Raw genomic sequence first — 27,626 nt, 5'->3', positions numbered from 1 at the left:
TCCTGTTATTTTTAGCTCCGCTGTGCTATTTTTAATAGCCAGCGCCACACACGTCTCCTCCTTTCCACTAATGGCCGATAAAAATACCCTGTTGTTATTTGCTGTTAGGTCTGACAAGTCATTACGGAGCATTCTTCTGCTGCTGTTGAATGAAGGACCTTGAGAACGAGAGGACGTCCACAGGGATCGTGTGTCCTGAAAAGAGACACGCAGCACGACACAGGAGTAAGTCCACAAGTTCTCTGAAGCAGTACGAACATATTTCCTCTTTTATTTACATTCCTTTTTCAAATGTTAACATTTTTCGCTATAACTCTCTCATCAAGTTGGCATTTTCTCTTTTCTCATTAAAATAAACTTGGCACAAGTAAAACATATGTAGACAAAAGTTTTATTTACACCATACAACATTTTTGATTTTTAAATATTTTATACAGGGCTGCAGATGAGAGAGCTTTACTGAGCTTCCAGGCAGATTCTGCAGTATTAAAGTTTTGAAATATATTATTCATAAAAAAGTGAGTATTACCTTTATTGCATTTAAAGCAATGAAGAATGTAGCTTGACAAACATTCATTTTTAAATGACAGAAAAAAATCCTCTTTGCCTCTGAATAGTTTTGTCTTTTCATATTATAAAGTAAAAAGTGTAGTAATGGGCAAACGGACTTGTTATAAACTTTTTAAAAACCTGCGCAAGTATATACATTGTGTTCCCGGGCTCGTCTGCCGCCGAACAAAAAACCGAACCCAGCCGCCGCTCGTGGGTGGACGCCATGTCACGTGTCGTTTTTCTCGTTGAGGTCTCGTCTGGAAAGATAACGCTTTTGGAACCCATTATTTTCCAACTGGTTACTTTTGAAACACATGATGTTCGATATTGTACATGTCTGCCCCCCACTAAATACACGAGTGAGAATACAAAAAAAAAAGATAACACAGATGTTTTTTTGTCTTTTTCTAACGTCTTTTTATCCGTCCGTCCTTTCTTGTTTTAAAATCTTATTGGCACATATTGTCCCTGCTAGACTCCTAGAATCCAGATATGTCTTTCCAAGGCTGCATGAGAAGTCTTCCGCGTTTTTGTTCAGTGCAAAATATGTCCACCTTCATCCGCGTCCCCGCTAACGCTTCATTATTCCTCAGACTTCTGTCTGAAAATCTCCCTCCTGGACGTCCAAAGGGAGGCTGACACACTTTTCCCACTCAGCGTTAGTCATCTCCAGAGAGTTCTTTGTGTCTGATTCTAGTACATTCATTGTGGCGTAGTTCTGATATTCACTTGCCGGGTTGTAGCTCTCCCAGGGGTTCTTGTTTGGCATTGCCTTGTCCTACGGAAAAGGACGAGAAGCCGCCGTGTTAGAAATATCGCATTTCTGAATATGGTATTCTCAATATGGTTTCTCGTTACAGTGCCACGTTTTGTGACACTGTCAGACATTGGAAGGTGCACATGGACATGAATCATCAAGCTTTAATTCATGTTCTCTCACAGCGGCCCTAAAAATATTTGGACACTGTATGAAAGTCACCCCATTAAATAAAAAAAATATCAAACCAAATGATGGCCTTTCTTGAAAATATATGTCATGTCACATGGCTTGATGTGTTGTTTATTAACACAATGACATTCATACATCTGCGTCCCAAAAAAATGTTTTTGGGGCTGCTGCACATACACATTGTGGGAAGTTGTGGCCTAATGGTTAGAGAGTTGGACTCTTAATCCAAAGGTTGCGGGTTCGAGTCTCAGGTCCGGCAGGGATTGTAGGTGGGGGGAGTGAATGTCCAGCGCTTTCTCCACTCTCAATACCACGACTGAGGTGCCCTTGAGCAAGGCACCGAACCCCCAAAGGCTCCCTGGGCGCCGCAGCATAAATGGCTGCCCACTGCTCCGGGTGTGTGTTCACGGTGTGTGTGTGCACTTTGGATGGGTTAAATGCAGAGCACAAATTCTGAGTATGGGTCACCATACTTGGCCGTATGTCACTTAACTTCACTTCACATCATGTTTGGAGTGTTTCCAGATTCAGGAACATCTCAGATTTTTCAAGGGGTATAAAAACACAGGGAATCATTTCTTCCAGTGGTTGCCAAGCAACAGGCAGTGAATGGCAAAGTTCTGCGGTCTGATTGAACGTGGGTAAAAGGAAGTAACATGGCCAAAGAGACACGATGCCAGCTGCTACGACTACATGAATATACACCTGACATGAACATGCATTTCTAACACGGTACAATACAGTTCAACTTAACTTTAGCTAATGCATTAGGGTTCTTGAATTAAGAATCAACCCATTTCATAGTTTAGGTTAATTTATTAATACACTATTGTTCTTTCATGATACATTAATGCTAATTTATACGACTTGAAATATAGAAATTAGCATTAGCCTAGATTAATAAATGCAGTAGCGCACCATTTCATTGTTAGTTCATGAATGCATTAGTTAATGTTAAAATATAGCACCTCATTGTAAAGTGTTAGCTGTGCATTTCGTATCAGGCCACTTGCATTTGATTGCACTTAGCTGCATGATATGGAACTGCCACTTTTAGAGGCTGCATTGAACAGAAATTTCCTTCATTTACATTGATCGATGAATCGAAATGCTTTCCATTATATTGACCCCTTAAAAAGGCATTCAGTCGATTTCCTACTTTAGAAACACTATTAATGCTAATGGGGATTACAAGTGAATAAAAAGGAAGAAAATAATGTTTTAAATTGCCTTGTGAATCTGCTGTGCATTCACCAAGCAGCGATTAGCCAATAGAAAAGGAAATAATAAGCATGTTAGCAGCTTGTGGCCTTGTGTTTGAATGAGCATGGATCACAATGATGGCTCAGTCGCTCTTCCTCTTCTCTTCTTCCTCTCTTATCTCCTCCTCCCCGGAGCAGGTGGGTGTGCTATTTTTCCACTTGAATACACTAGGTGGATAACTATTAATTCCTTCAGTTACTCACTTCCTGTGCACAAGACTGGGGCACCACCAGAAGACACAGCTAAACATAGACAACGCGGCACCCCTCGGTACTCTGTAATGAGACACACTGAGCCCTGTTTCCTGTTACTCACCATGCCGCCCATATTTGGTATGTCTCGAAATCGGTCCAGGGTTTGAAATTTCTGATTGAGTTCCTGGAACAGCTCCATATGCCTTTTCCTGGTGTGCATGACTTTCTGTAATGGCAAGGGTGGGAGGGGAGGGAAGGGGGGTAGGGGGGTGGAATTTGGATTTCAGTCAAGCTGAGAACCAGAACTTTGCAACAGGACAAAACCTGGCAACTTTCGAAGAATTTATCACCGTTTAAAAACGCCGTGCTCACCCTGCAAATTTGGCTGAATGCTATGACAAGTTTATGACAAACAGCACTGGCATATATGAAGGGTCAGTGGTAGCACTTGACATTCAATTTCATTTTTTTTGGTAAAGGGCTGAAACGCTCTGGGGGATTCTGCAAGTGACCTTAAAAATGTGAAAATATACAGGCTATTTTTTGATTTTCAGCTTGAAGTCAGGGGATGTAAAAGGATAAAATGGGAATATGTGGTGGCTGACGGCATTGCTTTTACGCTAAACCACACAACGCTTCATAAATCGCAGTTGTGTCAGGACATGCTACTCCAATAAGCTTAAGTGCTACACAAAGTAGTTGTAAATTAAAGGGGCAAAACACAAACGCAACAAATGGCCCTTCGCTTGGTGCAACAAAGGCCTGACGCATGCACTTTGCCAAGCAAAGGTTTCACTCACCTCGAAGTCTAGATCCTGGTACCTCGACTTTCGTCTCTGTAGAACCAAGACAGAAAGACAAAAAATAATGTTGTTAGATATTACGAAATCAAGAGAAATAATCTGCTGAAATCTGGTCCCATTTCTAAAACATATATAAGCAAGTATGTTTCTTGCGCATCAGAGCTAGACTTGTATGCCTTGAGGCTTTTGTAAGAAAATGGATCAGGTTCAAATGTATTTTCCCCTCAAGGCAGCCGGTCGATAGCAGTGCTCTTCAAAATTTCAGTAATGATGAGAGGTTGAAATGTCTTACAATGCCTCTGCGATGATCTTAAAGGCCAGTCTACAAATGGCACAAATGCTTGGTATCGCTGGACGTATTTAAAACAAAAGATACTGTCAAGAAAGCTGGGGTCTGAACAACAAAGAAAAACATTTTTCGAAACATCTTGTTTTGTGTTCTTCAAAACAAAGTCAGTCAAACAGATTTGGAAAGACATGAGAGTTAGTAACTGAATTTTCATTTTTGGAGTGAACTATCCTTTTAAAGTTGGCATGAAATAAATGTTTCTAAATGCTCATTACTGACCTTATTGAAAAATCATCTATGCATTTTTTTTTAATACTGTAATTTTTAAACAAATTGTCAAAAAACAGAAACTTGTCTGGTGATGCAAGCCAGAATTCTCCAATCATTTAGTCTACTTAAATCCCGCCTACAATCGATCACAAGCTTGCATTCAGGTCTGCCTCCATCCAGTCAACAACCTATGGATAGAACCATCTATTGATTGTTGACGATGTATGTCAAAATATAAAAGAAAACAATATGTCATTACTTTCAATTCTTTGCAGATTGAACATCAACATTTTTAGGTTAAACGTTTTTTTTTTTGCCAGTTATCTTTGGCTTAATTTGGGGGATTAAGACATTAGGGCATTAGACATTAAGATTGACTAATTGACAGTATAGAAAACTTGTGGCAACACTAAAAATGCATTGCGACACATTTCGGTGTTGCGACACATTTTCGACACATCTAGTAAAATCACACTCATGGAGCTAGAAGCATCTGTGTTCATGTACTAGTGTAGAGTTTACTTCTGTCTAGCTATCTAGATTGAAAGTCGCACCTCTAAAGAGCTCATCGATATAGTTGAACCGGTTTCGCTTCGAGACAGTCCTCCGCTCTCCTCCATTTCTGCCAGGAAGTTCTTCACAGCCGTGCGTGGCTCGAAGGGCAAATTCTGCATGTGTTCACCCTGGATGGGGTACTGGTGTTCCATTCCCATGTGCTCCATCCCCGAGGGCCCGAGGTTAAACTCTGCACCCATCTTGTAATGCATCAACCTGTCGTGCAACAGAGAGTCCATGGTCATGCTCATCTTGCTGTCCTCCTTTAGCAGGGTGGGAACGCTGCTGGACCCAGCCCCTGACACCACCGCTGCAGAACTGCGAGGCAGGACGATGTAGTCCGTTTCCATCTGCCCCGGCTGGGGGTGGCCGCTCAGGTCGTGGGCGCTCAGCTCCTGCTCGCTCTGCCTGGTGGAGTCATCTGTACACAGGTATACGGTCCTCCGCATGTCTGCCGTGCTGTCCAAACACTGCTCTCCCAGATCGCCCATGCCCATGGACATGTGAAGTCCAGAGGGCTGCTGGATGATCACTTTAGACATGATGTTGCCAGGCAACGTAGAGTAATTGAGCCCCTCGGGACATTTCTCTTCCTCCTCATCATTGAGAGAGATGCGGGAGAGGGTGCCGGTGATGGTGGCCGCTCGGCAAGAGCCCATGTCTTTGTGGAGGGCTGCAGGTAGGAAGGAACATCATTAGTCAAAGTGTGTGATGCAAGAATGCAGGCTATGCTTTAAATGTTGATTTAGAACCGAAAAGAACCGATTTAAAAGCAACAAGCAATGTAGCCAATCAGAACATTGAGCACCTTAACCATCAGAAGTTAAATATTTCATAACAGACCGGTGTTAATACTAACATATGCAACAATAACGGCCCTAGTGAAAGATTATGTTGACCCTGCGCCCCCAAAACAAGTGATTTTAACCTATTAAAAGCTACAGTTCTAGTGGCAAATATCTCTAAAACAACACTCCAGCAGATTAAAAAAAATTATAATAATTGAAGCATGTGTCAAATGGGCCAACTTGTTTAATCAGGAAGAACCTAACTCACTTTAATTCAGTCATATTTTAAGAAAAAATCAAACTAGGGCCTCTAGTATAAATGAGTTTGGAACTACAACCAACTTTTGTAAGTATTGAAGATTAACAGGTTAACTATCAAGTCTTGGTTGACCAGTTCATCACAGAGATGCCGTTGTTTTGATCGAGTTTGAATATGTCACTTCTTTGGTTTTGTTAAGAATGATGGGTTGAAGATGAACAGGTTAACTATCGAGACTTATTTGGTTGACCGGTTCATCACAGAGATGCTGTCCGAACAACTTCAACAGCTTGGTTGTAATAGTCCATCAGCACTAACCATCTAAGCAAATCTTTTCATCAAAGACTATCTATACACAAGCCTTACTATATTTTCTGTTATAGAAACATGTCCATATTTAGACTGGATTGATTCTGTTCACCTGAAAGAGCCAAACACATCTCTAGATGCAATGACAGAAGACGCATCAGCACTGTGAGAACAGCCTGTCCTCTGCATCTCCACAAATCCATAAGGGAATTACTGCCACTGTTCATAACACAACAACAAGGAGACCAGAGGACAACAACGGCTGGTTAAAAATCCTCCAGCTCTGATGGTAGTCCAAACTAATGCATCACACAACATGGCGTCTGAAGAGCACAGCAGAATACTGATAGAAGAACACAGAAAGTGCTTCAGGCTCAAGACAAGGACTCTCAGGGAGAATCTCATGAAATCTGTCAAGAAACCTGTTCATATTACACTCCAAATTCAAATAAACATATATATGAATAATATACATGTAAGAAATTCTTTACATTTGTTGTTTAGGACCATTACATTTGTTGTAATTAAGAACATCTGCCTCCCAACTCTCATTTTTATAATGCAAAAAAGTTAATAAATATAAATTGATATGTAGATGTGTTGAAGTGTCTTTATTTTTTGCATAAAAAGTAATACAATACAGTATATACATATTTTTTAAAATAAATCCTATTATGGATCATCAGATTTTAATATAAAAATGTTAAATTGTCCTAAAATAATGAATGAAATAGATTTTGGGATAAAATATAACCTGATTTTCATGAGTCTCACTTTTCTGCTTTTTGAAAGTTAGAAGTAAACCTTGGATTCAAGTTTTATTATGCCGTCCTATTGAAAGGACACACAATGTGACACAATATCACCTTCTGAGCTGATCTTAATCCAGTTTTAATGAAGAATACTAGAGTCACTGCGCTGTTATATTACACTCATTTTGAAAACAAAAACAAAAGGGTTAACAAATTGTGTTACTTGCTGCATTTCAGGGTTACGGCATAGGCTAATTATCTGCTTGTTAGTCAGCTAGTTTTTACAGACCTCTAAGTAACGTGCCATAGTGAAGATACAAACAAACATACATTCAAACAATTGTCATGACATCTCATTATGCAGTTAAAGTAATTTAGCAGCTCATATCGATGTCTAAATGAGCTCTGGCTGCAGTAAGTGACAAAATTGTATCAGTTGCTATGTTGCGACACACTGTGTAGCCCCACCCACAGTGAAATCTGATTGGTCTACATCCCACACACAACCGGCTAATAGACTGTGTTGCATCATGCAACATTTTCACCTTCAGACAGACAAACAAATGCAGTCAGTGCTTTCAGGAAATATGAGAAGAGTCACCATGCTGTCTAGGGGCATAACGATGCTACATACAAACTGACTAATGGCTGTAATGAAGACTTCATTCTGTTCTGAACTTTGCTGGCTGGATGTCAGAAGAATGACTTTTTTTAAACAACAACTTTTCAGTATAACAATAAAACAATTCTGTCTAGACTTTGAAACAAAAATCTTATTTTGAACCAATTTCAAGGGATTAAAAAACTTCACTGTTCTTCACCAACCATTTACTTTGGGGAGACAATTAAAAAACTCATGGATTCAGGTTTATTCCATATGGCAGCTAGATAAAGAGAAACAAAAGATGAAAGAGAAATAATAATTATGTCTATTTCTAATTTGATATGTACCATATCAATATATGGATGGCTTCTAAAACATAAACCTGTCTTTGTACTTCAGAGTCATACGTTTTACCTCTTGAATATTTAAAGACTGGTCCGAATTGAAATTGCCAGTTAAGTGTGATTAATAAATTTAACAGCATTAAATATATTTTAATTAAGTTGATATATTATTAATACAATGAGAGTAATATATGAAGTCTATGAATTTAATAATCTGTGAACCTAAAAAGAGGGGATTCAACAATGATATTGTGCGTATTAGTATCTATCCTACTATACCGCTGGATGATTAGCCTGGTGCGACTGGGACTCTGTGATTCTAATGTGCAACCCGAATGTTTATTCCCTTGGGCCACTTTGGCCCAGGAGAGGAGAAGTAATTAGGAAACACATTAATAGCGCACCATCTGTTTCTTACCTGATCGACATGCAATGTCCACGTCTTTCTCAAAATCCGTCTGTGGAAAAAGAAGAAAAGAAAAGCAGACAGAGTGAAATTTAGACATGCAAGAGGAGTTCAATTTAGACGGAACTAAAATATAAAAGCTGAAGCTTCATTTTAACTTTGACAGTTGCAGACATAAAAAAAGCATAGTCTAATTGACTATGTAAAATCAGAAGAATACATCAGTTATATAATACAGTCTAACATGTCTATGCCGTCATGGGATTCTTCTCAAATTGTATGCTTTTGCTGGCTTGTGTCTGCAGTCTAACCACGTCCCACAGAGAAAACAGACATCTGTTGAAACCGCTTATAAATAGAATCGGATTATTCAGATATGACAATAGAGGAGCCATCAACAGCAGCGAATCAAAGACAGTCTGCACATTGGAGGCCTCATTATAGTCAAATGCTTCTAGTAAAGAAACTTTAAATCAAAACACAAATGAGAACTGTGATCATTATGTGCCAGTGGTTCTGCGTGGGTCACACATCTCTGGAACCATTTTAACAGCAATTACTCCCTCAAGCCAGTGAAGGATGAGAAAGACCAGTGTGAAATACAACAAATGTGTCCCATCTGAGAAAGGCGAAGGCCAGAGGAAAACCAAAGGACATGGATAAAATATTTGCTGGTATTAATTAAGCAAAGACAGATCGATCTCCATATCCTGTCATAACTGTATAAGCAATAACATTGTATAACAAAGACTCGTACTAAAGAAAAGCATTCCACATTACATCAAGAGGACTGTGAGAGATCACAGAGCATGCTTAAGCAGAATTCTGATAGCACAGATGCAAATGATTTCTCAGCTAATTTATAAGAAGAGAATATTCCACTGTACAGTGTAAGAATACTGAAGTCCCAGGAGGCAAGTGTCTTACCATGATCTGTGCATGCCCGTTGGGAAATGTACCAGTTGCGTCTGCACTGATGGGGTCTTGACAGTTTCTCAGGCGACATCTGAAGGCATCTTGAACCTGTGAACCATAATTTTAGTCACTCAGCACTAACATATGCTATTATAAAAAACACTACAGTAGAGAACATTGCTTCAGAATTTGAACGTTTTTGGTCGGACTGTTTTTTTTTAAATCAGAAATACAGTAAAAACAGGAATTTTAAATGACTGTTTTGTATTTTAATATATTTTTAAATGCCAGTTATTTTTGTGATGGTAATGTGTCACATGATCCTTCAGAAGTCATTCTAATATGCTGATTTGCTGCTTAAGAAACATTTCTGATTGCTGTCAACGTTGAAAACAGTTATGCTTAATATTTTTGTGAGGATTCTATGATGAATAGATATTTCAAAAGAACAGCATTTATTTAAAGTAGAAATATTTTTAACATTATAAATGTCTTCACTGTCACTTTTGATCAATTTAATGCATCTTTGCTGAATAAAGTATTCAATAAACTTCTTTCCAAAGAAAGTGTATAAAAATGAATAAGCCTGCCAAATAAACAAATGTAGCAACAAATGCCTTTTATCCTTGTTTTTTAACGCTCATTGAAATTGCCAGATTGTTTCCTGTAGGGGGTGAAAGAAGGACATCCAACGATTTAAAGGCAACATTCGCAACCCACTTCTGTGAAGCAAGTTGTCAAACTAGGAAAAAACATGTAGGGATTTGATTTTATTCATCAGGATTTAATTGGTCTTAGAAAGTGGCTGTTACCAGAATGGCTACCAGTGGATGTGATCTCTAAATGAAAGATTAAAAAAATAAGAGGGCTTGCTGATGTCAGTCCAATAGGAAAGTTATTTTAGAGGAAGTGGTATCTTCAGAGATCAAGAGGGATTCATTTGGGGATCAGTCAGGCAGATTGGGTGAGTCTGGCTCGTTTGGCTCTTCTGAAAGTGGTTTTCTTTAAATGTATAGTTAAAAAATACCTTCTTTTGTATTTTACAGAAGCAGGAAAGTCATTTGGAACAGCATGATGGTAAGGAAGTGATGATAACTGGAGTAAAACTGAGTAAAAATAAAACTGGACAAGGAGAAAAATAAACTGGGCCTTGAAAGAAATGCTGAGGTAAAAGAAAAGAAAAGTAAGGAATTATAATGGTTCCAGCCCTACCTCTCTTCTGAGGATACAGTGGACCATGACTATGACAAAGCCTTGCAGGGAGTCAAAGACCGCAAAGAGGATCTGGAATAAAATTGAGCGTTTGTCCGTCATGGCCAGCACTGCAGACATCCAGGTGAGAGCTAATAGAGGAAGGACAACACAGGAACTCCACAGGGAGGCCCTGAGACAGAAAGAAAGAGATGGTGGACTGAACAACAAAAGAGATGGATTTTTGTTCTTGGTCCCAAAAGTATTTTTACCTGTTCATTTTCTCCATAGGCATTAAAAAAACACACTTTAATGAAAAGCTCTAAGCCTTGAACAAACCAACTAGTTCTGAGTCATAACATTACAGTCTTTGATTTGAATAACAAGAAAGTAAATTAAAATTAAAGACAAAAGACAATTAAATTAGCTTATGAGGGAATGAATTACTCATTCCATAAATCATTATGAATGACTCATGACTAGTTACTGACAACAGGAATAAAAAACAATACGGTTGTTTGTTTATTGGTATTATTATTACTACTACATACAATTGCAAAAAATTAAATAAACTAAATATTCAAATATATTGACTAGAGGTATAAAATTACAACATTTATTATTATTTTTACTATTACTACTACGATATTTTTTTTGCAACAATAAAATATATAAAATAGACTTTTTTCTGAGATTATTATTTCAGCAATAATAATAAAATCAATAATCAACCAAAAATCTATCATTGACTACAAGTATAAAATATAATGTTTATTATTTATCATTAATATTATTACATTTTATTGCAAATTTAATAATTAAGATGTGTTTTATTATTATTACTACTAACGGTATAAAATATGTTTATTATTTATTATTAATATTATATTTTATTGCAGTTACAATAATCAAAATGTTTATTATTATAATGGTTATTAATACTAGTACTACATTTTTTGCAATAGTAAAATATATAAATAATCAAATATACTAGTCACTGAATACTGAAAATGTGTTTATTATTATTATATATTTTTGCAATAATAATAATAAAAAATATTTAAACACTATGTGAATATTTAGATGCTAGTTTGAGGGAGGCTACAATGCTTATATGTTAAAAATAAATAACTTGTGGCATTGCTTAACTTCAGATCTCATCTTAGGTCTGTCAAGAAAGGTTTTTTATGCTATTGTAAAATATCACTTTCTCTATGGAGAAAATGATGGGGATTTTTAAATGACAGAAGTCCACTGTTGAGCTCTGTAGAACACATACACTGAAGAGGAGATAGATGTCATTTGTTTGCCAGTTTCATTCCAGATGAAAGCATGCACATGCCCAAATTGTCCTAAATTGCCATCAGCACATAAATGAGTCCAGGAGCACACAACAACCAATGCATTGTTCCAATAGAGCGTCGACATTTCACAGACAAAGAACAAGAGCCAGCTTCATTTAACACCTCCACAAATCTCCTTCCCGAGGCAAGGGGAAGGACACACAAGCATAAAGTCACACGCACACTCTTGCATGCAGCTTAATCAGCATAATCGATTTGCTGAGGCATCGGTGGGCACTTACATGGCGTTGCTGGCCGTTGTTGCTGATAAAGCAGTAGTTGAGACGACGCCACATTTGGCACATTTTAAAGTTAATCCTGTATGGGGCTCGCTCATCTGCCTGCAGAACAGCCAAATAACCAGACAACACAAAGGAAATGTATTTACATGGTGGTCTGATTGTACCAAAGCAGAGGTGGTGGATGTTTCTCTGGGAGATATGGCCCTTTGTGGACTTCATCAAAGATGATGTATGTAATTTCTGCACCTTTAGTAGCACCAGAATTGTAATCTGTTTGTTTGAGCAGCCGGACTGGGCTGGAAATATCTCTATTGGCTCAACTAATGGTGCAAATTTGAGGCAAGGCTACCTGTTACTGCAGATTTGAAATACTCAGATGACAGTTTAGCTCTGTTCCCAAACCTAATGAGGTCCACAGCCTACTGTCAACAATCTTTTAAAGCAGTTTAGTGTGAATCTCACAGTTGACTCAATACAGTTTGGTGTTAGGATGATGCTAGGAAAACAACACAATATGAGCATAAAACATATGTAGCACACACAAATATTGGGCAAATAGAAGTTTTATTAGGTTACGGTGAACAGGTGTTTATTAGCAAAACATCTTGAATTTTTATGTGATGTAATACACTACAGTTCAAAACTGTGGGATTGAAGTTTTTAAATATTTTTCAAAGAAGTCTCATGCTCACCCAAATTATTTGATCAAAAAAGCAAAAACAGCAATACTGTGAAATATTATTCACTGTAATATATGAGAAATATATACCAATGTTTTCTATTTTAATATTTTGTAAAATTATTTTTGGAATGGGAAATCTGAATTTTTAGTGTCTCAAGAAACAGTTGAAAACAGTTGTGCGGGTTAATGTTTTTGCAGAAACAGAATTTTTTTTTTTTTCAGGATTCTTTGATGAATAGAAAGAAAAACAGAACAGGATTTATTTGAAACAGAAATCTTTTTGTAAAATTGTAAATGTATTTACTGTCACCTTTGATACATTTAATGCATCCTTGCTGAATTATTAAAAAAATCCAGAGATCCCAAACTTTTGAATGGTAGTGTAGGTTTCTTCTTTTCATTACGTAATTTCTTCACCTTAGCTATCTTGCTAACTGACAGGAAGACAGAAATCAGCAAAAAGTTACTGCAAGCTGTCCAAACTGTCAACAAGACACATTACCATCTGATTTGATAAAAGACATTTTAGAATGAAAGTATCAGCCAACTAACATCTAATTTCTAACAGGTTTCATTCTTGACAACAAATGACACCAGAAGCAGTAGATAACAGAACTAGTAGAACATAATTACATTTTTAGTAAATTGTCAGGACACATAAGCATCTTGTGAAATCAAGATATAGATTTCAGGACAGAACTTGAATTTGACATTTTTCCTATACATGTGTTTGTGTGATGTAGCGAATTAGCACTTACCCTGCTCTGTGTTTTAATTTCTTATCCAGGATCCCATCTCTCGAAACCAGTTTATTAAACACTAGAATACCAATCACCATGTTAACCTGTAACCACACACACACACACACAGTAACACAGTCAGGGCCTGATCTCATCAAACTGCAGTAAAGTAACAATACAGCTCAAGCACTGTCCACAGTAATGACTAAAAGTAAAAATGTCTTCTCCAGTGCACTTGAGAATTTTACAACTACCTTCAAGCTAGACTTAAAAATGCAACCACATAGATCTAAATGTACTGTTTTGCATTGTGTAGATGCATGGTAGTGTGAGTCTGTGCCACCATTACATCTTAATTCAGTCTAGAGACAAACTGCTTAATGATGCATATAAATGACAGGGGTCACAATCTTCAAACCGTACCACGATGGAGTGAGGCAATTTTCAATTTCAATGTTGGCATGGCAGACTAGTCCAGTAAATGACATAAAACATTATAAAAGGCACTGGTGTGTGTAGTTAAGACTGGTAAATGACTGTAAATAAACAAAGTGTAAAATTACCAGCACAACTGCAGCAGCAGGTCCCACAAATGCATAGAGAAGACCACCTTCCAGAGATAGCCAACAGCTGCAAACACAAAAACCCCAAATATTAGCAAATCTTGCATAAAATTTAACATCTGGCATCAACTTAATGGGGCATGGCAGTACACAGTCGTATCGTCCTTGAGTGTCTGGGGATCTGGAGCCATATGCCATGGTTCTACATGAGAGACTTTTAGTATGGAACAAAAACTCTAAAGAGATCTTAAAACACTGTTTATATCCAGGTATCCTCAGGAGAACTAGGTGGGACTGTTGCAGTCTCTAGGCTCTGACTCACAACTTCACACTACTGTTTTAATGAAAAGATCTTCATGTGGGGTCTGAAGTTTTCTGGGTAAACATGAGGAACACAGAAGAAAAAATAGGTTGTCTTACTATTGAGGTGTCCCGTATCCTTTTGCTTTTGTGAATCCCATTGAGATAGCGACCACCAAAGCAGGTAATCCTTCAAAAGAGACACAGAAATGATTAAAGGCCACATACTGGGTAATCCTCCAGGCCTGGAGACTTTCACGGCACATGTACAGTGGCATCAACAGTAGGCTAAGAATGAAAAGAAACTAATGCAAGTGGTGCTTATCCATGCAAAACCAGCCACTGCAGCGCTGAAGTGGGATTTTTTTTCCTTTGAAAAGTGATAAATGGCTGACATTAAAATTCCATATAATTTTGTATAAATAAAATATATATTTTTTTAACTTTTTATTTAATTTCCTAACTTAATTGTGTTATTTTAAAAATATATATTAAATATTTAAAATTTACTTTTGAAAAATATAAAAAATGCTACAAGTGGCATCACAATAATATAACTGTACAGTATGAAATGTATGTATTTGTTATTTGCTAAAGATTAAATTTAACAGTGTTTAACAGTTGATTTGTTTTACATACTGTATATGTTTTATCAATAACCCTAAGCTTGAGCAACAGTATGTGCTGCTTGCCTTAACAAACACCACTGCAGATCTTCAGAAGCACATCAGGTTTTCAAGAAATTATATAACTTCTAAATTGTGTGTGACGTGAGAACAGGTAAACAATCTAATAAGAATGACTGAAGTTTTGCACTAAACCCAGCATGTGAAATGCAATTAGCACAACTGCTTTTGAACAGAGAGGCTGAAACAATCAAACAGGTCTTGAGCTGAAGTATAATATCATATCTGCTGTCTTTCTAATCCTCTCTCTCTATTTCTCCGTCTCTCATCTTTGCTAGTCTTGAGCAGGACTGCCATTATGAAAGGGCTCTTTCTGCTCCTACCACTGTCCCGTGATCTGAATATTAACACCGTCCCTCTCTCGCTGGTGGCTCAATTTATTGATGCAATCAGCTTGTCTGAAGAACCAGTGAGGGCTCCTGCGGGCCCCCCTCCCCGTGCTGAGTCTAAACGAAACTCCGCCCCTAGCCACCCAGTAGTTTCATCATCGACCAATTGGAAAGCACATTGCAGTGCACACTGCACCGCTGTTCCTCCCTCAAAAGTAACATTAGTCTCCAGATGGATGACAAAAGAGTGAGTATCTGAGAAGGATTAATGAATTTGACCTGGAAACTGTCCATGATGATATGCTTGTTCCCTTACAGATACAAATTATACCTGTGGATTTATAGTTCAGCTGAACAAACACAGCATAGCCTGGCAGATAGCGAGATCGACGTGCCTCGTGATCCTATGACCTGACTAGGGGTCATGCAATTAAGGAGACCAGCTGTTGGTTTTTGATCCTTAACAGATGTTTTAGATTAGTACTTGTACACCGAGATACTATTTATCTGAGACATAATTTACTTCTAAACAAAAAGAGAAAACACATGAGAGTTGATGAAATACTTTGTTAAGTTTTTAATAGACCACTGAATTAACCAAAAAAGATATTACTGCATGGTTGTTTACTATATAAAGCATCCAGAGTATAAATATTAGAGGTAAAATATGTTTTGAAAGAAGTGTCAGTTGTGCTGCTTAATATTTTTGGAGAAACTGTGATTTTTTTCAGGATTCTTTGATGAAAGAAAGTTTAAAAGAACAGCAGTTATTTTGAATTTATCTTATTTTATTTAATGTTATTTAATGTCAAGTATAAATTGCTGGAAAGTGTACATTTTATTTTATATCATTTAATTGAATACATTCTATATATATATTATACACACATACACACACACATACACATTTATTTATATATAATTATATACAGTTAAATATATGTGCAATATTAATCATACACACACACACACACACACACACACACATTTAAATATACATTTAATTATATAAAATTGTTACATTTGACATTCTAATAATATTACTATATATAATATAACCATATATATATATATATATATATATATATATATATATACACTTAATTATTATATAATATATACTTAATAGTTACATATAAAAACAAATATGATATATAATATAATTTTTTATTTATTTTTATATAATTTTTGTGTCATGTCATGCCAGAGGTAGACATTAACAACGGTATAATGATCTGGAAGGTGGCTGCTGGCATCCTTAATTTATTCTTTTTGTCTGGTCTACTCACTGCTTAGCAACCGTTGTTATGGCAATGGAGTCACGGACTGATACAAAAGCAGGAGCAACAAGTCAGTTTGATAGCAGACATCACTTTATGAATTCCACTGCCATTATGCTCCGAGATACTGAACACAAACCACTTATGATCGGCGTATAGCCATATAAATCTAAAATGTGAGTCTGGTTTAAAACAACCGCCATGCACTGACGTTCACAAGAAACATTTCATGGATACCAATAATTGAATTAATCCACCATCAGTGTGTATCAGAATAGCCAAACTAATAAACGGTTCACATATCTGTCTTTGTCTATCTTCTTCTGTCTTGTCTTCTTCCTCTGCACACAGCAAAATGTGCAATGATGGAAAAAGAGAGCCTTGTTTGTTGCTAGGTAACTGAAGGGATGAGTGTTAGCTCTTCTGTAATCAATTTGATGTGTGCGTAAAGTGGTCCTGTATAAGAAACCCTGGGGAGGTATGGAACATACGAGATGATATTCAAAAATTACCCACTCATATCGTCCACATTTGAGAAGTAAATACCAGCTGCATGATGATGATTGATTGAATGAAACAGAGACTGGGAGAAAGAAAGAAAGAGGGAGAGATGTAGAGATTGTTGTGGAGATCCAAGTACTTACCCCATCCCAGACAGAGGAAGCGTTTCCGGATGAGCCTGGTCCGAACTTTCCCTGTCACAGCCATATAGGACTGCCAAGCTTCTGTCAAGACCCAGCAGAAGGACGCCAGGAAAAAGAAGTGCAGAAATGCAGTTGTCATTGTGCATATGCCCTGTCCATTTAACAGAGAGAGAGAGAGAAAGAAGAGGAACTGATAAAACACTTCATTCAAGTCAAGTCTAATTGAGGGTTTTTGGACTGTCAATCGAATTTTGCATTGACTGAGCCAGAGTTTGGGTGAAAAGTACTCAATTCACTCATTAAAATTAATTAAAGTCACAAGAAAGAAATGTGAAACTCACTGAAACCCTCAACATTGAAAACAAAATAATGGATCACTTATTGCATCTACTCCCTTTGATTTTCATATAAGGTGTCATGAAAAGCTTGTGACTGAAAAACAAACAAAGTCACAGACAGAGAACATGTTTTGCTCCAGGCTCGTCTAGGCCATCGTTTAGGGCTGGGAGCTTTGATGGTATGTACTGTGTTGTGCAAATGTGCTTGTGTGGGTATGGATTACAAATTTGACTTCATTTAGTTTTAAACATAAAAAGAAAATAATGGGGTCATCAAGAATCCATGGAATAAGATCAAAAATGTTTTATTGTGCTTTTGGATGTCAGAATCGGAATGCAAATCATTTTTATAGAGTACTGAAACTAAATGCAGACGTCTAAACAGACAGACTACAGATGAAACCTGCTACTTTTATAGCATCAATTTTGGAAATAAATCCAGAAATGTGGGATATAAACTCATGATTCTGATCCCAGGGCAAAAGAGAGATGATTTTTCTTATCAGAATTGTGAGATATAATCTCAGAATTGCAAGAATTTTGGAAATATAAATTCAGAACTACCTTTTTAATTATTTTATTCCATGGCTTCCATAGACTGCTACTATGAAACTGTCATTTTCTGCCACCAGATAGGCTCCGCCCACAAAAAACACTGAAATAGGTCTATATTGACAGTCAAGACTTTTCAACTGAATTATGTTTCAAATAAGTGCTGTTGTTTTGAAACTTTCTATTCATAAAAGTTTCCTGAAAAAAGTATTACGGTTTTCATAAACATATCTTTATAGATCTATCTATCTATCTACCTATGATATCAATTTATTCACACTGTGATATGTGTCATACAACCCACCCCGACCAACATCCCATGCTTCTTATTCCAAATCTGGGAAATCTGGCAATTAGAACATATGTACATCCTCAACACTTTGTCACCAACAGTGATCAGTCAAAGAGATGCCTTCAGCACCAAAACCACAAAACATTACCATCTTTCTCACTGAATTTGGCAGTCAATGTGTTTCATGCAAATCCTTTAAGACTGGGATTTACATTTACACATTTATTAATTTAGCTGACGCTTTTATCCAAAGCGACTTACAATTGCTATATATGTCAGAGGTCGCACGCCTCTGGAGAGCGTCCCTTGCTCAGGGACACATTGGTGTCTCACAGTGGATTCGAACCCGGGTCTCTCACACCAAAGGCATGTATCTTATCCACTGCGCCATCACCACCCACATGATCACCACCCATGATCACCATGTGACAAAAACACCTCTCTTCTAAAACCGGGGTTTCCACCACAGCGTTCCATGAGACTTACAATCACATTTCCATATTTTAGAAAAGAGAAATAATTAAGAAAATCTCTACTCACTATAGAAATTTTCATGATTTTTACGATTTTCCATGACTTCACTGGAATTCACAATTTTAAAATTCCCATCCATCCCTAAAGTCAAAGGGTGCTGATTGCTTGATTGGAATGTTGTAAAATTGTCTCAAAATGTCCTAAAATCTGACTGGTTGATAGGCAATAATGTTGATACAGGAACATATCTTTGGTAAAGCACATCAAGGGTGGTGTACCTGAAGACAAATCCTCCCACCAGCTAGCCACCGACAAGTGAATCTGACAGAGGGAGAACCTGGATGCTCTAGGCAGAGAAAAGAGTTGGGAGCATAGCCAACATGAGCCAGAGACAAGCTGGACGGGCGTAATGAAGACCCTGCTTCTACCTGCTCCCAGTCCACCTGATGCGGCCAGGAAGAATGCTGTGAAAACGGATCAGTTGGCAGAATGCGATGGGACACCTGATGCTGATGAGCTCTCTCACGCTGCCATAAAACCACAATTCCTCAGTAAAGCAGCTTTCATGAGCTCTCGCACACGTCTGACAAACTCAGTTTGAAGTTCACAGCCAGTGTGCGTCTAAGCCAGACGACCTCCTGGACCAATGTTCCCTTTTGCATTCGCTGTTACTTGACGTCTAGAATTAGAAGGACACCATGGCCTACTTGTCTGTGGGCAGTTTTTACTTTCACAGTTGCATCGGTTTATGTAACGCTGTAAAAAAAGAAAAAGTAAATTGCCAACACCACTGTGTCATACAATCAGTAAATGTTTTCTGAATTAAGTTTTCTGAAGGATCATGTGACACTGAAGACTGGAGTAATAGCTGCTGAAAATTCTAATTTGCCATCACAGAAATAAAAAGCAGCTATTTTAAATTATAATAATATTTGAGAATATTACTGCTTTTACTGTAGTTTTGTTTAAATAAATGCAGCCTCAGTGAGTGTGTGCTTACTGCAAAGCCACAGCTCTTCTACTAAAATTTTCACACTTACATGAACGCTTAGCATTGTCTAAACATACTCCACTGTTTGGAGATACTTTAAACTAGAGTTAGATACTTGAAGACACTTTCAACTGGATCTTAGCACCAAATTTTCAGATGCATTAGCATCAATGAAGAGCTAAATACATGCAGCAATACCAATCTTTTTTTCCTTTCCAGATTTTGGATGTGTTTTGTTCTATTTCCTGCCTAATGCTAGCTGGTTAGCAAACGAGAAGGGAGGTGATGAGGCTCATGGCACATGCATGTCACCGCAGGACCTCACGGCCATATGAGCCAGTGCTAATGGCTGACGAAGAAACACTTATGCCACACAGAGCATAATTTAACTACTATAAATATAGTATCAATTGACACTCTTAACAAGTAGCTTGCGTGACTGATTAGGCTGTGTTTATTACCACTGGGTAAGGGGGCAAGCACAAGCGGCAGCCAATACGAATGTACAGTAGAATACTACATGTGACACTAAAGACTGGAGTAATGGCTAATGAAGATTCAGCTTAGCCATCACAGGAATAAATGACATTTTAAATATATTAAACAGAAACATGTATTTTAAACAGTAATACTATTTAACTGTATATTTTGATCGACTAAATGCAGCCTTGTTGAGCATAAGAGACTTCTTTTGAATGTAGATAACATCACATAGAGCAACAAGATGCATTCAGATCACATTTGAAGGTATTTGAAGACACATGACACCAAAAGCGCCTAACCTGAGTGGGAATTTGACTTGTATCTTTAAGTAGCAAATGTACTATATCTGTATGCGTGTGGGTTTGCCTGAAGAGCTGGGCAGCAGAGGAAGTGGAGGGGGTGGCACACAGCCTCAGCTGAAATCCTGAGTACACACTGCCCTTTACAAAGGCAAATTGCCGGGAGATATTGAGCCCACTGTGTCTATATCCATGGCAACAGAGGAAGTTCAGGAGAACAGTAAAGTACAACATAGCTGACGTAAAGGGAGGCGCGCGTCGATGACGAAGGGCTTATGCTGGTGTGCGCTGCTGGGATTCATATACATGAGCGTGAGGCCAGGTTCAAGGTTAACTATTAACTATTAGGTTTGCGAGTTCATTTTCATACATGGACGATGACTCTCTGGTGCACACAGTTTGAGGTTGAAACAAATATGAAAATAAGCCTTCATAATATGCTGCAAATTACGAGAAATATTAAATCACTGTAAACAATGAATGCCTAATGAGATTCATTTATGTATAGAGCTGGGTTTTAATTTATGAGACTGCATGTTTGAAGACACTAGAGAACTCTGTGCCTATTATGTCAATTCAATGCCTGTACACCTCAATAAAATGCAATTAACTAAAACATTAATGTAATGAATTGAAAGGAACTCACAAATGCAAAATAAAACAATTGTGGAATAGCTTATTTTACAAGATGTTTTCTAACAGTGTTCACTATATAGAGTTTACAATATGTGTTTTAATAAAAAATAAAATGAAATAAAAATAATTAATTATATATATATATATATATATATATATTAGATTTAACTTTATTGTAACTGTCAAAGATGCACTGTCAATTGTTTTGGAGTCAGATACTTATTGCCAGAATCTAATCGAATCGTGAGGTGCCTAAAGATTTCATTTCCCTTTACGCATTTGTCATCTTACACTTCAGCAAGGGTGATACTTTAAATGGCGCTGCTCACTTGGTTTTTAGTTTACAGGAATGCGTTTACGTCATTCTATCATATCACTCACACTTTGTGCAGGGACCAAGCTGTCAGAAGATAACTATAGAATACTGTGTTCCTCAAAAAGCTACTAAACTAACAGGCTTGGGGGGGAAATATAGCCTACCACCCCAGATAATATCTACAGATGCCAGTGTCATAAGTTTGCCAGTGCAGTAGGTCAGTTTGCCCATTAAGCTGTCATTAATTATTTATCATTCAGCTGTTCAAACATGAAAAAGACTGACTCATTTTACCCCAAGGCGAAGTTATAGATAAAACAAATTAGAGCATGTTTTTTATTGAAAGCTATCGCTACAGATCATCAAAGTGGCTGATGTGTCAGAAGCATTCAAATCCTTGACTTTAAGCGAAATGATTTGATTGGTGAGTCATTTGATCCGCAGCTTCTTATCAACAGAATCCTTTCATTTCAGATGATTCTTCGAGAGAGCTTTAATATTCTCTTTGAAGATGGGATTAAATGATTCCATGAATAATAATAAAAACATAATATAGCATAATCTAAGTCATTTAAAAGTAAATATGTACTGGGAATATGAGGTCACTGCATTGTCCTCTGCCAATGAGATTTTACCAAGGTGAATAAACCTCTGATAATAGGAGGGAGCAGCTTAATAAAATAATTAAACATTTATGTAATTAATTCACTACTGACATAGATCATTTTCCTGAGTAGTAAAATTTAATAAGTAATTAAAATGCTTTCTAAACTTTTCGATATCACTTTTAGGTAGCAGAGCTGGTTGCATCAGCCATTTATTTTATCTCTTATTTTCTAACAGCACTCCCAATGAAGTATTAAAAAACAATAAAAAAATAAATAAATAAATAAAAAATCTATGAATATTTTAGGAAATTATTCAACCGCTGTACAGTGACCATGTGACAAAGGACAAAAACAAAAAATCACATATGTGCTATATTTCTCGCTATATTTCAAGACTTTCTGAAGCCATATGACAGCTTTCTCTAAAGAACAGTCTCAAATCTGAGATGATACAGACTGATACCAAAGCTCTGGTATCAGTGGATGTTTGTAATAGTTCAGCACTTTCCCAGATCAGCACAACGTAAAGGAAGTGTTGATATAAGGCATAGCTAAGAGTCAAATTGACATGATGCTGATATGCAGGCTAATTAAACCAGACTTATTATGCAACAGAAAAGAATATGCTTCAGATTGTCCTTTTTCTCTAGTCTGGATATTTCAGTGATCCTGCCTTCATTACATTCTTGAATTGTAGCACAATATCTCATTTTAACAACTATTTATTCACACTCTGTCAAGATTATTGCTGGAAACGCTTTTCTCCTCACCAATTAATGTTACATACTCCTCACATCTACCCTGATACAAACAGCACTCTTCAGCTGTTTGAGCAGGGTTGTTTCTGTTTTGACATAAATGCCTTTCCTACATTAATATTTATGACAAATGCTGCTGCTTCGCCAAGATACGAACATTTTGCTTTCTATTATTCAACAAGTGAGGTAAAAATAAAAGCACCGACACTACAATATTAGCATCTAAACAATTAATTAAATATGGCTGCACCAATCTCTACTCACTAGGAGAATATTTAGAATAGATACCACAAATAACCACACACAGTTTACTTCTGTAGTATCCTTCACTGCTAACCGCACTGACTATTACTAGTGTCATCGTTTACAAAACAAAAATACCACAGGAAAAAACCTCAGCGAGGTAAGTACTTTTGAAATTATGAATGCTTTTCATCATGTTCAAGCATTGCTCGGATCGGTTCTCTCCAATCAAAATCCTTGATGTTTGTGTTGGGAAAGGTGCCGCGGGCGATCCTCACATCTTAGTACTTGAGAAGATAAACAAGTCAGCAACTGATCAAAAGGAAGTTGCACATAAATACAGACACTAAATTATAGACTCGTCTTGAAGGTGAAGATTAGGATCTTTTTGAGGTCTGGTGCAAAAAGATACTGAAAAATGTCCATCACTTCTTAAGAGCTTTCTTTTTTTTTTTTTTTTGTCCTGTAAAGTTAATATGAAATAAATGTACCTTATTTACTTTTTAATGCACTTTCCTGGTTCATGATTCACCATGTCTTTGCATAGGATAGGATAGGATGGGATAGGGATATGGATGGATGGACAGAATAGATACTGTGGTTGCCAAACCTCAGCTCAATTAAATGATCCAAACTCCACTCAGATAATTGAACCCTGACATACCTGAAAGTCTCCTTTAACACTTATTTTTTAAGTTTGACCAACTTTAAATTGAAAGTAAAAGTTAAAGAGAATAAAATCTGGTTCATATAAATCTGCCGTTTCATTTCCACTGACAGCTACTACATACTGGCACTTGGATACTTCACAACGCACCACTGGATTAAATGGCACCTTTTCTTGCAGCGAGAGATAAGAGGAAGTCTCGGAGCACCATTTAATAATCCTAGAGACCTATAAGACACTTTTAGGTCCTGCTAATGGAATAAGCGCAGACTCTGCGTCTGTCCAGCTTATTCTCTTAAGAGAACTACAGCACAGACCTATGTCTTCAGCTCTCATCTCAACACACACTAGCAGAATACACATCGTAATTTCTCATGGGTTTCATAAATGGTCTATTGCACAAAAAAACATATTGACTAACGGTCTATATCTGTGCTACATTTCAGCTGAAAAAGCTTCTTTATTAAGAGCAGGTTTGTATTGAGCATCTATCAAAAGTTCCTATTCTTTGCTATTTGTTGCATGTCCTTGTATTTCAGTCCAAAAACCTGTTTGATTCACTAACAATCCGCAATCCAATAGAACGAGGCATAAGCATGTCTACTTTCATAGCTGCCATTAGTCAAAGCTTATGAAGATCCACACACCAGAAAAAAGAAAAGCACATTTTGAATTACTGACAGGGGACTAAACTGTTGTCAGCGCCTTAATCATTTCGTGGGAGGATAGCAGAAACGCTTTACATCTTTGATGCAATGAGGATGTCAACCGTTTGTTCCACAAAAAAAAAGAATCATTCTATAATACAGATTTTGCTTATAATGATGGTTGTGGACGGGTCAACGTCGTTTAATTTCCAATTCACAAATAGACATGCATATTTGCAGTCATTTGGGAGAAATGCTGAACCCTCCCTCGTGCTAAATGTAAAATGATGTGGTGTGGAATTAAAGAAGAAGATGGCAGTGTGTATGATCAGCACTGACAGGCCTTCAGTTCAGTTCAGCGTTTGGAGAAGCCGCAGGCTGAGTGCTCTTCCTCGCATGACCATCACGTCATATGTATGACCTCAATCTGGAGGTGAAAACCTGCACCCTCTGAAACTAATATATACATCTTCTCTACCAGCGTGATGAAGCAGGAATTACTCTAAATTGCTGCTTTAGAGCGTGGCAAATGGCTGCAAAAAGTACTGGCAAGACAGTGATACACTAGAGAATGACATTTTATTGTCATGGTAACACAGACGCACTGACCATTTAAAATGCTGTACTGATGCCTTAGATGTGGACAGAGCAGAGGTCCAGATGTAATTATGGTCCATTAATGGCAGACCAGACCTGCCGCACTGCTGTCATCAAGATTGCGCTGTACGTTCTTAGAATTATGACGTCAATAATGATACATTGTACCTCAACAAGCCAAAGCAGATGCAAGTATAATACAAAAAAATGAATAAATAAATAAAACAATGTAAATGGCATGTTTAATGGCAAGCAACCCACCAAAGCTCTGTTCCAAAACCTTAAGGCATTATAGGCATTCTCCCAAACACAAAAGCGGTTCCAAAATGTAGGCAGCAAAACTATTCTGCCTTCTAAAATGTCTAATTTTGGCTACATTCTAAAGACAGTATCACATATAGTGTTCACGAACAAGGCACCGCAATGCGCTTAGTGAAGATATTCATCCAATGTGGTGGATGGGTGGAAAGAACATAAAAAACATTAATACAAAATAGTGAATTTTACACTGTGCATAGAAAAAGTATTCAATAATTAATATGAGTAATGTACTGTACATTACGTTAATTATTGAGTACTTTTTCGTTGTACAGTTTTAAATTCATAAAAGTGCTTTTAAACTAAACCTCTGTTTTCATTGTTTCACAGATTGTTTTAGAATTATTGAGTCTCTAAAATATTAAAAATGGAAAGAACACTTTCCTGCATGCTGCCAAGACTTCCTTAAAAATCCTTATATTTTTTTAAACAGGAATGTTCTGACTTACAACCAACCTATACCTGAAGAAGCATTGCTGTTTAAATAAATATGAAGATTTTGGAAATTATGGCAGTGTATGGGACTGTTTTATGAGCAGGTGTCGATGTGTCGATTCCAGAAACATTACTATAAAAAGACAAATCATTTGCCTTTTAAAATGTTTTCTAGAGCCAATAAACAGCTTAATTAAAGCCTTTATGTTTGTCCTAACTGCATGTTTTTATAACTCATACACCCTCAAGCTGCAGTCAGAGGAACGCTAGTCAATCATCCCACCAGGTTTTGGAACGAAGCTACAGTCAATGTCATTTTTTGATCCATTTATTGTAACAGGAAATTAATTTGTTTTAACCTTGGGAATTCAATTCCTTCCATCCCAGGACACTCGTTAGAATTAGAATTGGAGAAAGCTCATGCCTTGAACTGCCTGTACCGAAATGTCTGACTGTGTGACTGAATAATGTGTTATTCCCACAACGCCATTGACTCACTCAGAAGCCCTATCTGTGTGGGCAGCGTAGGAATAACGTTCCACTCTGTGTAAACCCTCCTCTGATGATAACCAAAAACCACCAGCTGTGCTAGTCCCGACAAGCTTGTAAGCAGTGAGAAATCAACCTATTTTATCTTGTTTACTCAAACGAGGGCAAATGAGTGTCGTTTGTTCTTCCGAAGTTCTGCAATTTCCCATATCCAATCATCTCTGATGTTGAATTTGAAATGGTGAATGTGAGAAAATTTGACTCTAGGATCCACTGATCAGGATCTGCATCTTATAATTTCATCTTGAATGACTTATATACACCATCTCCTCACTGTGAGCTGGGAAAAAAATCATTTTCATCATTTTCAGCGTTTCCATTTAGCTGGGAGCCCATTTAGTCCTTTTTAAAACTAATTGCAGACATGTAAAGAGCTTTAAAATGCCTTCACCCTACCTGGATCCTGAACTTTAGATGTTCCATTCACAATGGCACCAAATGTTCAGATTCACGTGGGCTCCGGATATTGCAGAGAGACTGTTATATAACAGAACCATTTGGACTGTGAACACTAAGGGACTTTTGCTTCAAGTTTACTGTGATGCATATCTACTGATCATCTTCATATACAGGATAAATTTCATTTAATGTCTTGCAAATAATGCAATGCATCAAAACAGACAATTCTCAATCCCTGCTTCCCTAACTGAACAGCATCTTCGCTCAACCAAAAAACCTGTTTGATGATGAAAGACTGTTTAGTCTTCAGGGAAGCCGATTACTTGGAAAGAGGTTAGGATGGTTGGGGTTTTGACGTTAAAACAACGGAACTGCCGCATGTAACAATGTCAATAATTCAAAAAGTGCATGTTTGGTGTTTTGTCTCTTGTATAAGAAAATACATGCAAAAAAGAGTTCACAGTCACGTCTATTCTGTTTGTGGTTTATATAGACACAATCTTTTGTGTCTCAGACCTGTGTCTGTCCATTTTGCATTTTCATTGTATAATTCAGAATGCGGCCAGCTAGATTCTGGCTAATGTATTTAGTGGCTCAGAACATAGAGCCATCACCATCATTTCTCCTTGGCACTGGACACAGAGCAATGTACTCATTCTCTAAAAATAGCTTATGTGACTTGCGGAGGACTAATTTAAGACTTATATATAATCCAGTATACTGATAAATAATGGTGAGAATGCTTGGAAGAAGCTATTTTGTCTGACAAATT

General features: G+C 37.3%; 1 protein-coding gene across 1 annotated transcript in view; it reads right to left on the bottom strand.

Moving 5' to 3' along the window:
* Positions 1-242: 242 nt before the first annotated feature.
* adgrb3 (adhesion G protein-coupled receptor B3) overlaps positions 243-27,626 on the bottom strand; it is a gene marked incomplete at its 5' end in the record, with an annotated part of 78,234 nt that continues 50,850 nt past the window's right edge. The window contains 11 exons of the mRNA XM_079439924.1: positions 243-1,330; positions 3,759-3,794; positions 4,875-5,548; positions 8,350-8,389; positions 9,265-9,360; positions 10,465-10,636; positions 12,029-12,127; positions 13,469-13,554; positions 14,014-14,080; positions 14,434-14,503; positions 17,253-17,403. Of these exons, the coding sequence (XP_079296050.1) occupies positions 1,142-1,330; positions 3,759-3,794; positions 4,875-5,548; positions 8,350-8,389; positions 9,265-9,360; positions 10,465-10,636; positions 12,029-12,127; positions 13,469-13,554; positions 14,014-14,080; positions 14,434-14,503; positions 17,253-17,403 (1,680 nt within the window). The 3' untranslated portion in view covers positions 243-1,141. The remainder of the gene's footprint in view (positions 1,331-3,758; positions 3,795-4,874; positions 5,549-8,349; positions 8,390-9,264; positions 9,361-10,464; positions 10,637-12,028; positions 12,128-13,468; positions 13,555-14,013; positions 14,081-14,433; positions 14,504-17,252; positions 17,404-27,626) is intronic.

Source organism: Barbus barbus (assembly GCF_936440315.1).
Source record: "Barbus barbus genome assembly, chromosome: 18".
NCBI classification, from domain to species: Eukaryota; Metazoa; Chordata; class Actinopteri; order Cypriniformes; family Cyprinidae; genus Barbus; species Barbus barbus.
The sequence above is the reverse complement of the archived record's forward strand: the minus strand, read 5'-3'. Positions and strand labels throughout refer to the sequence as shown.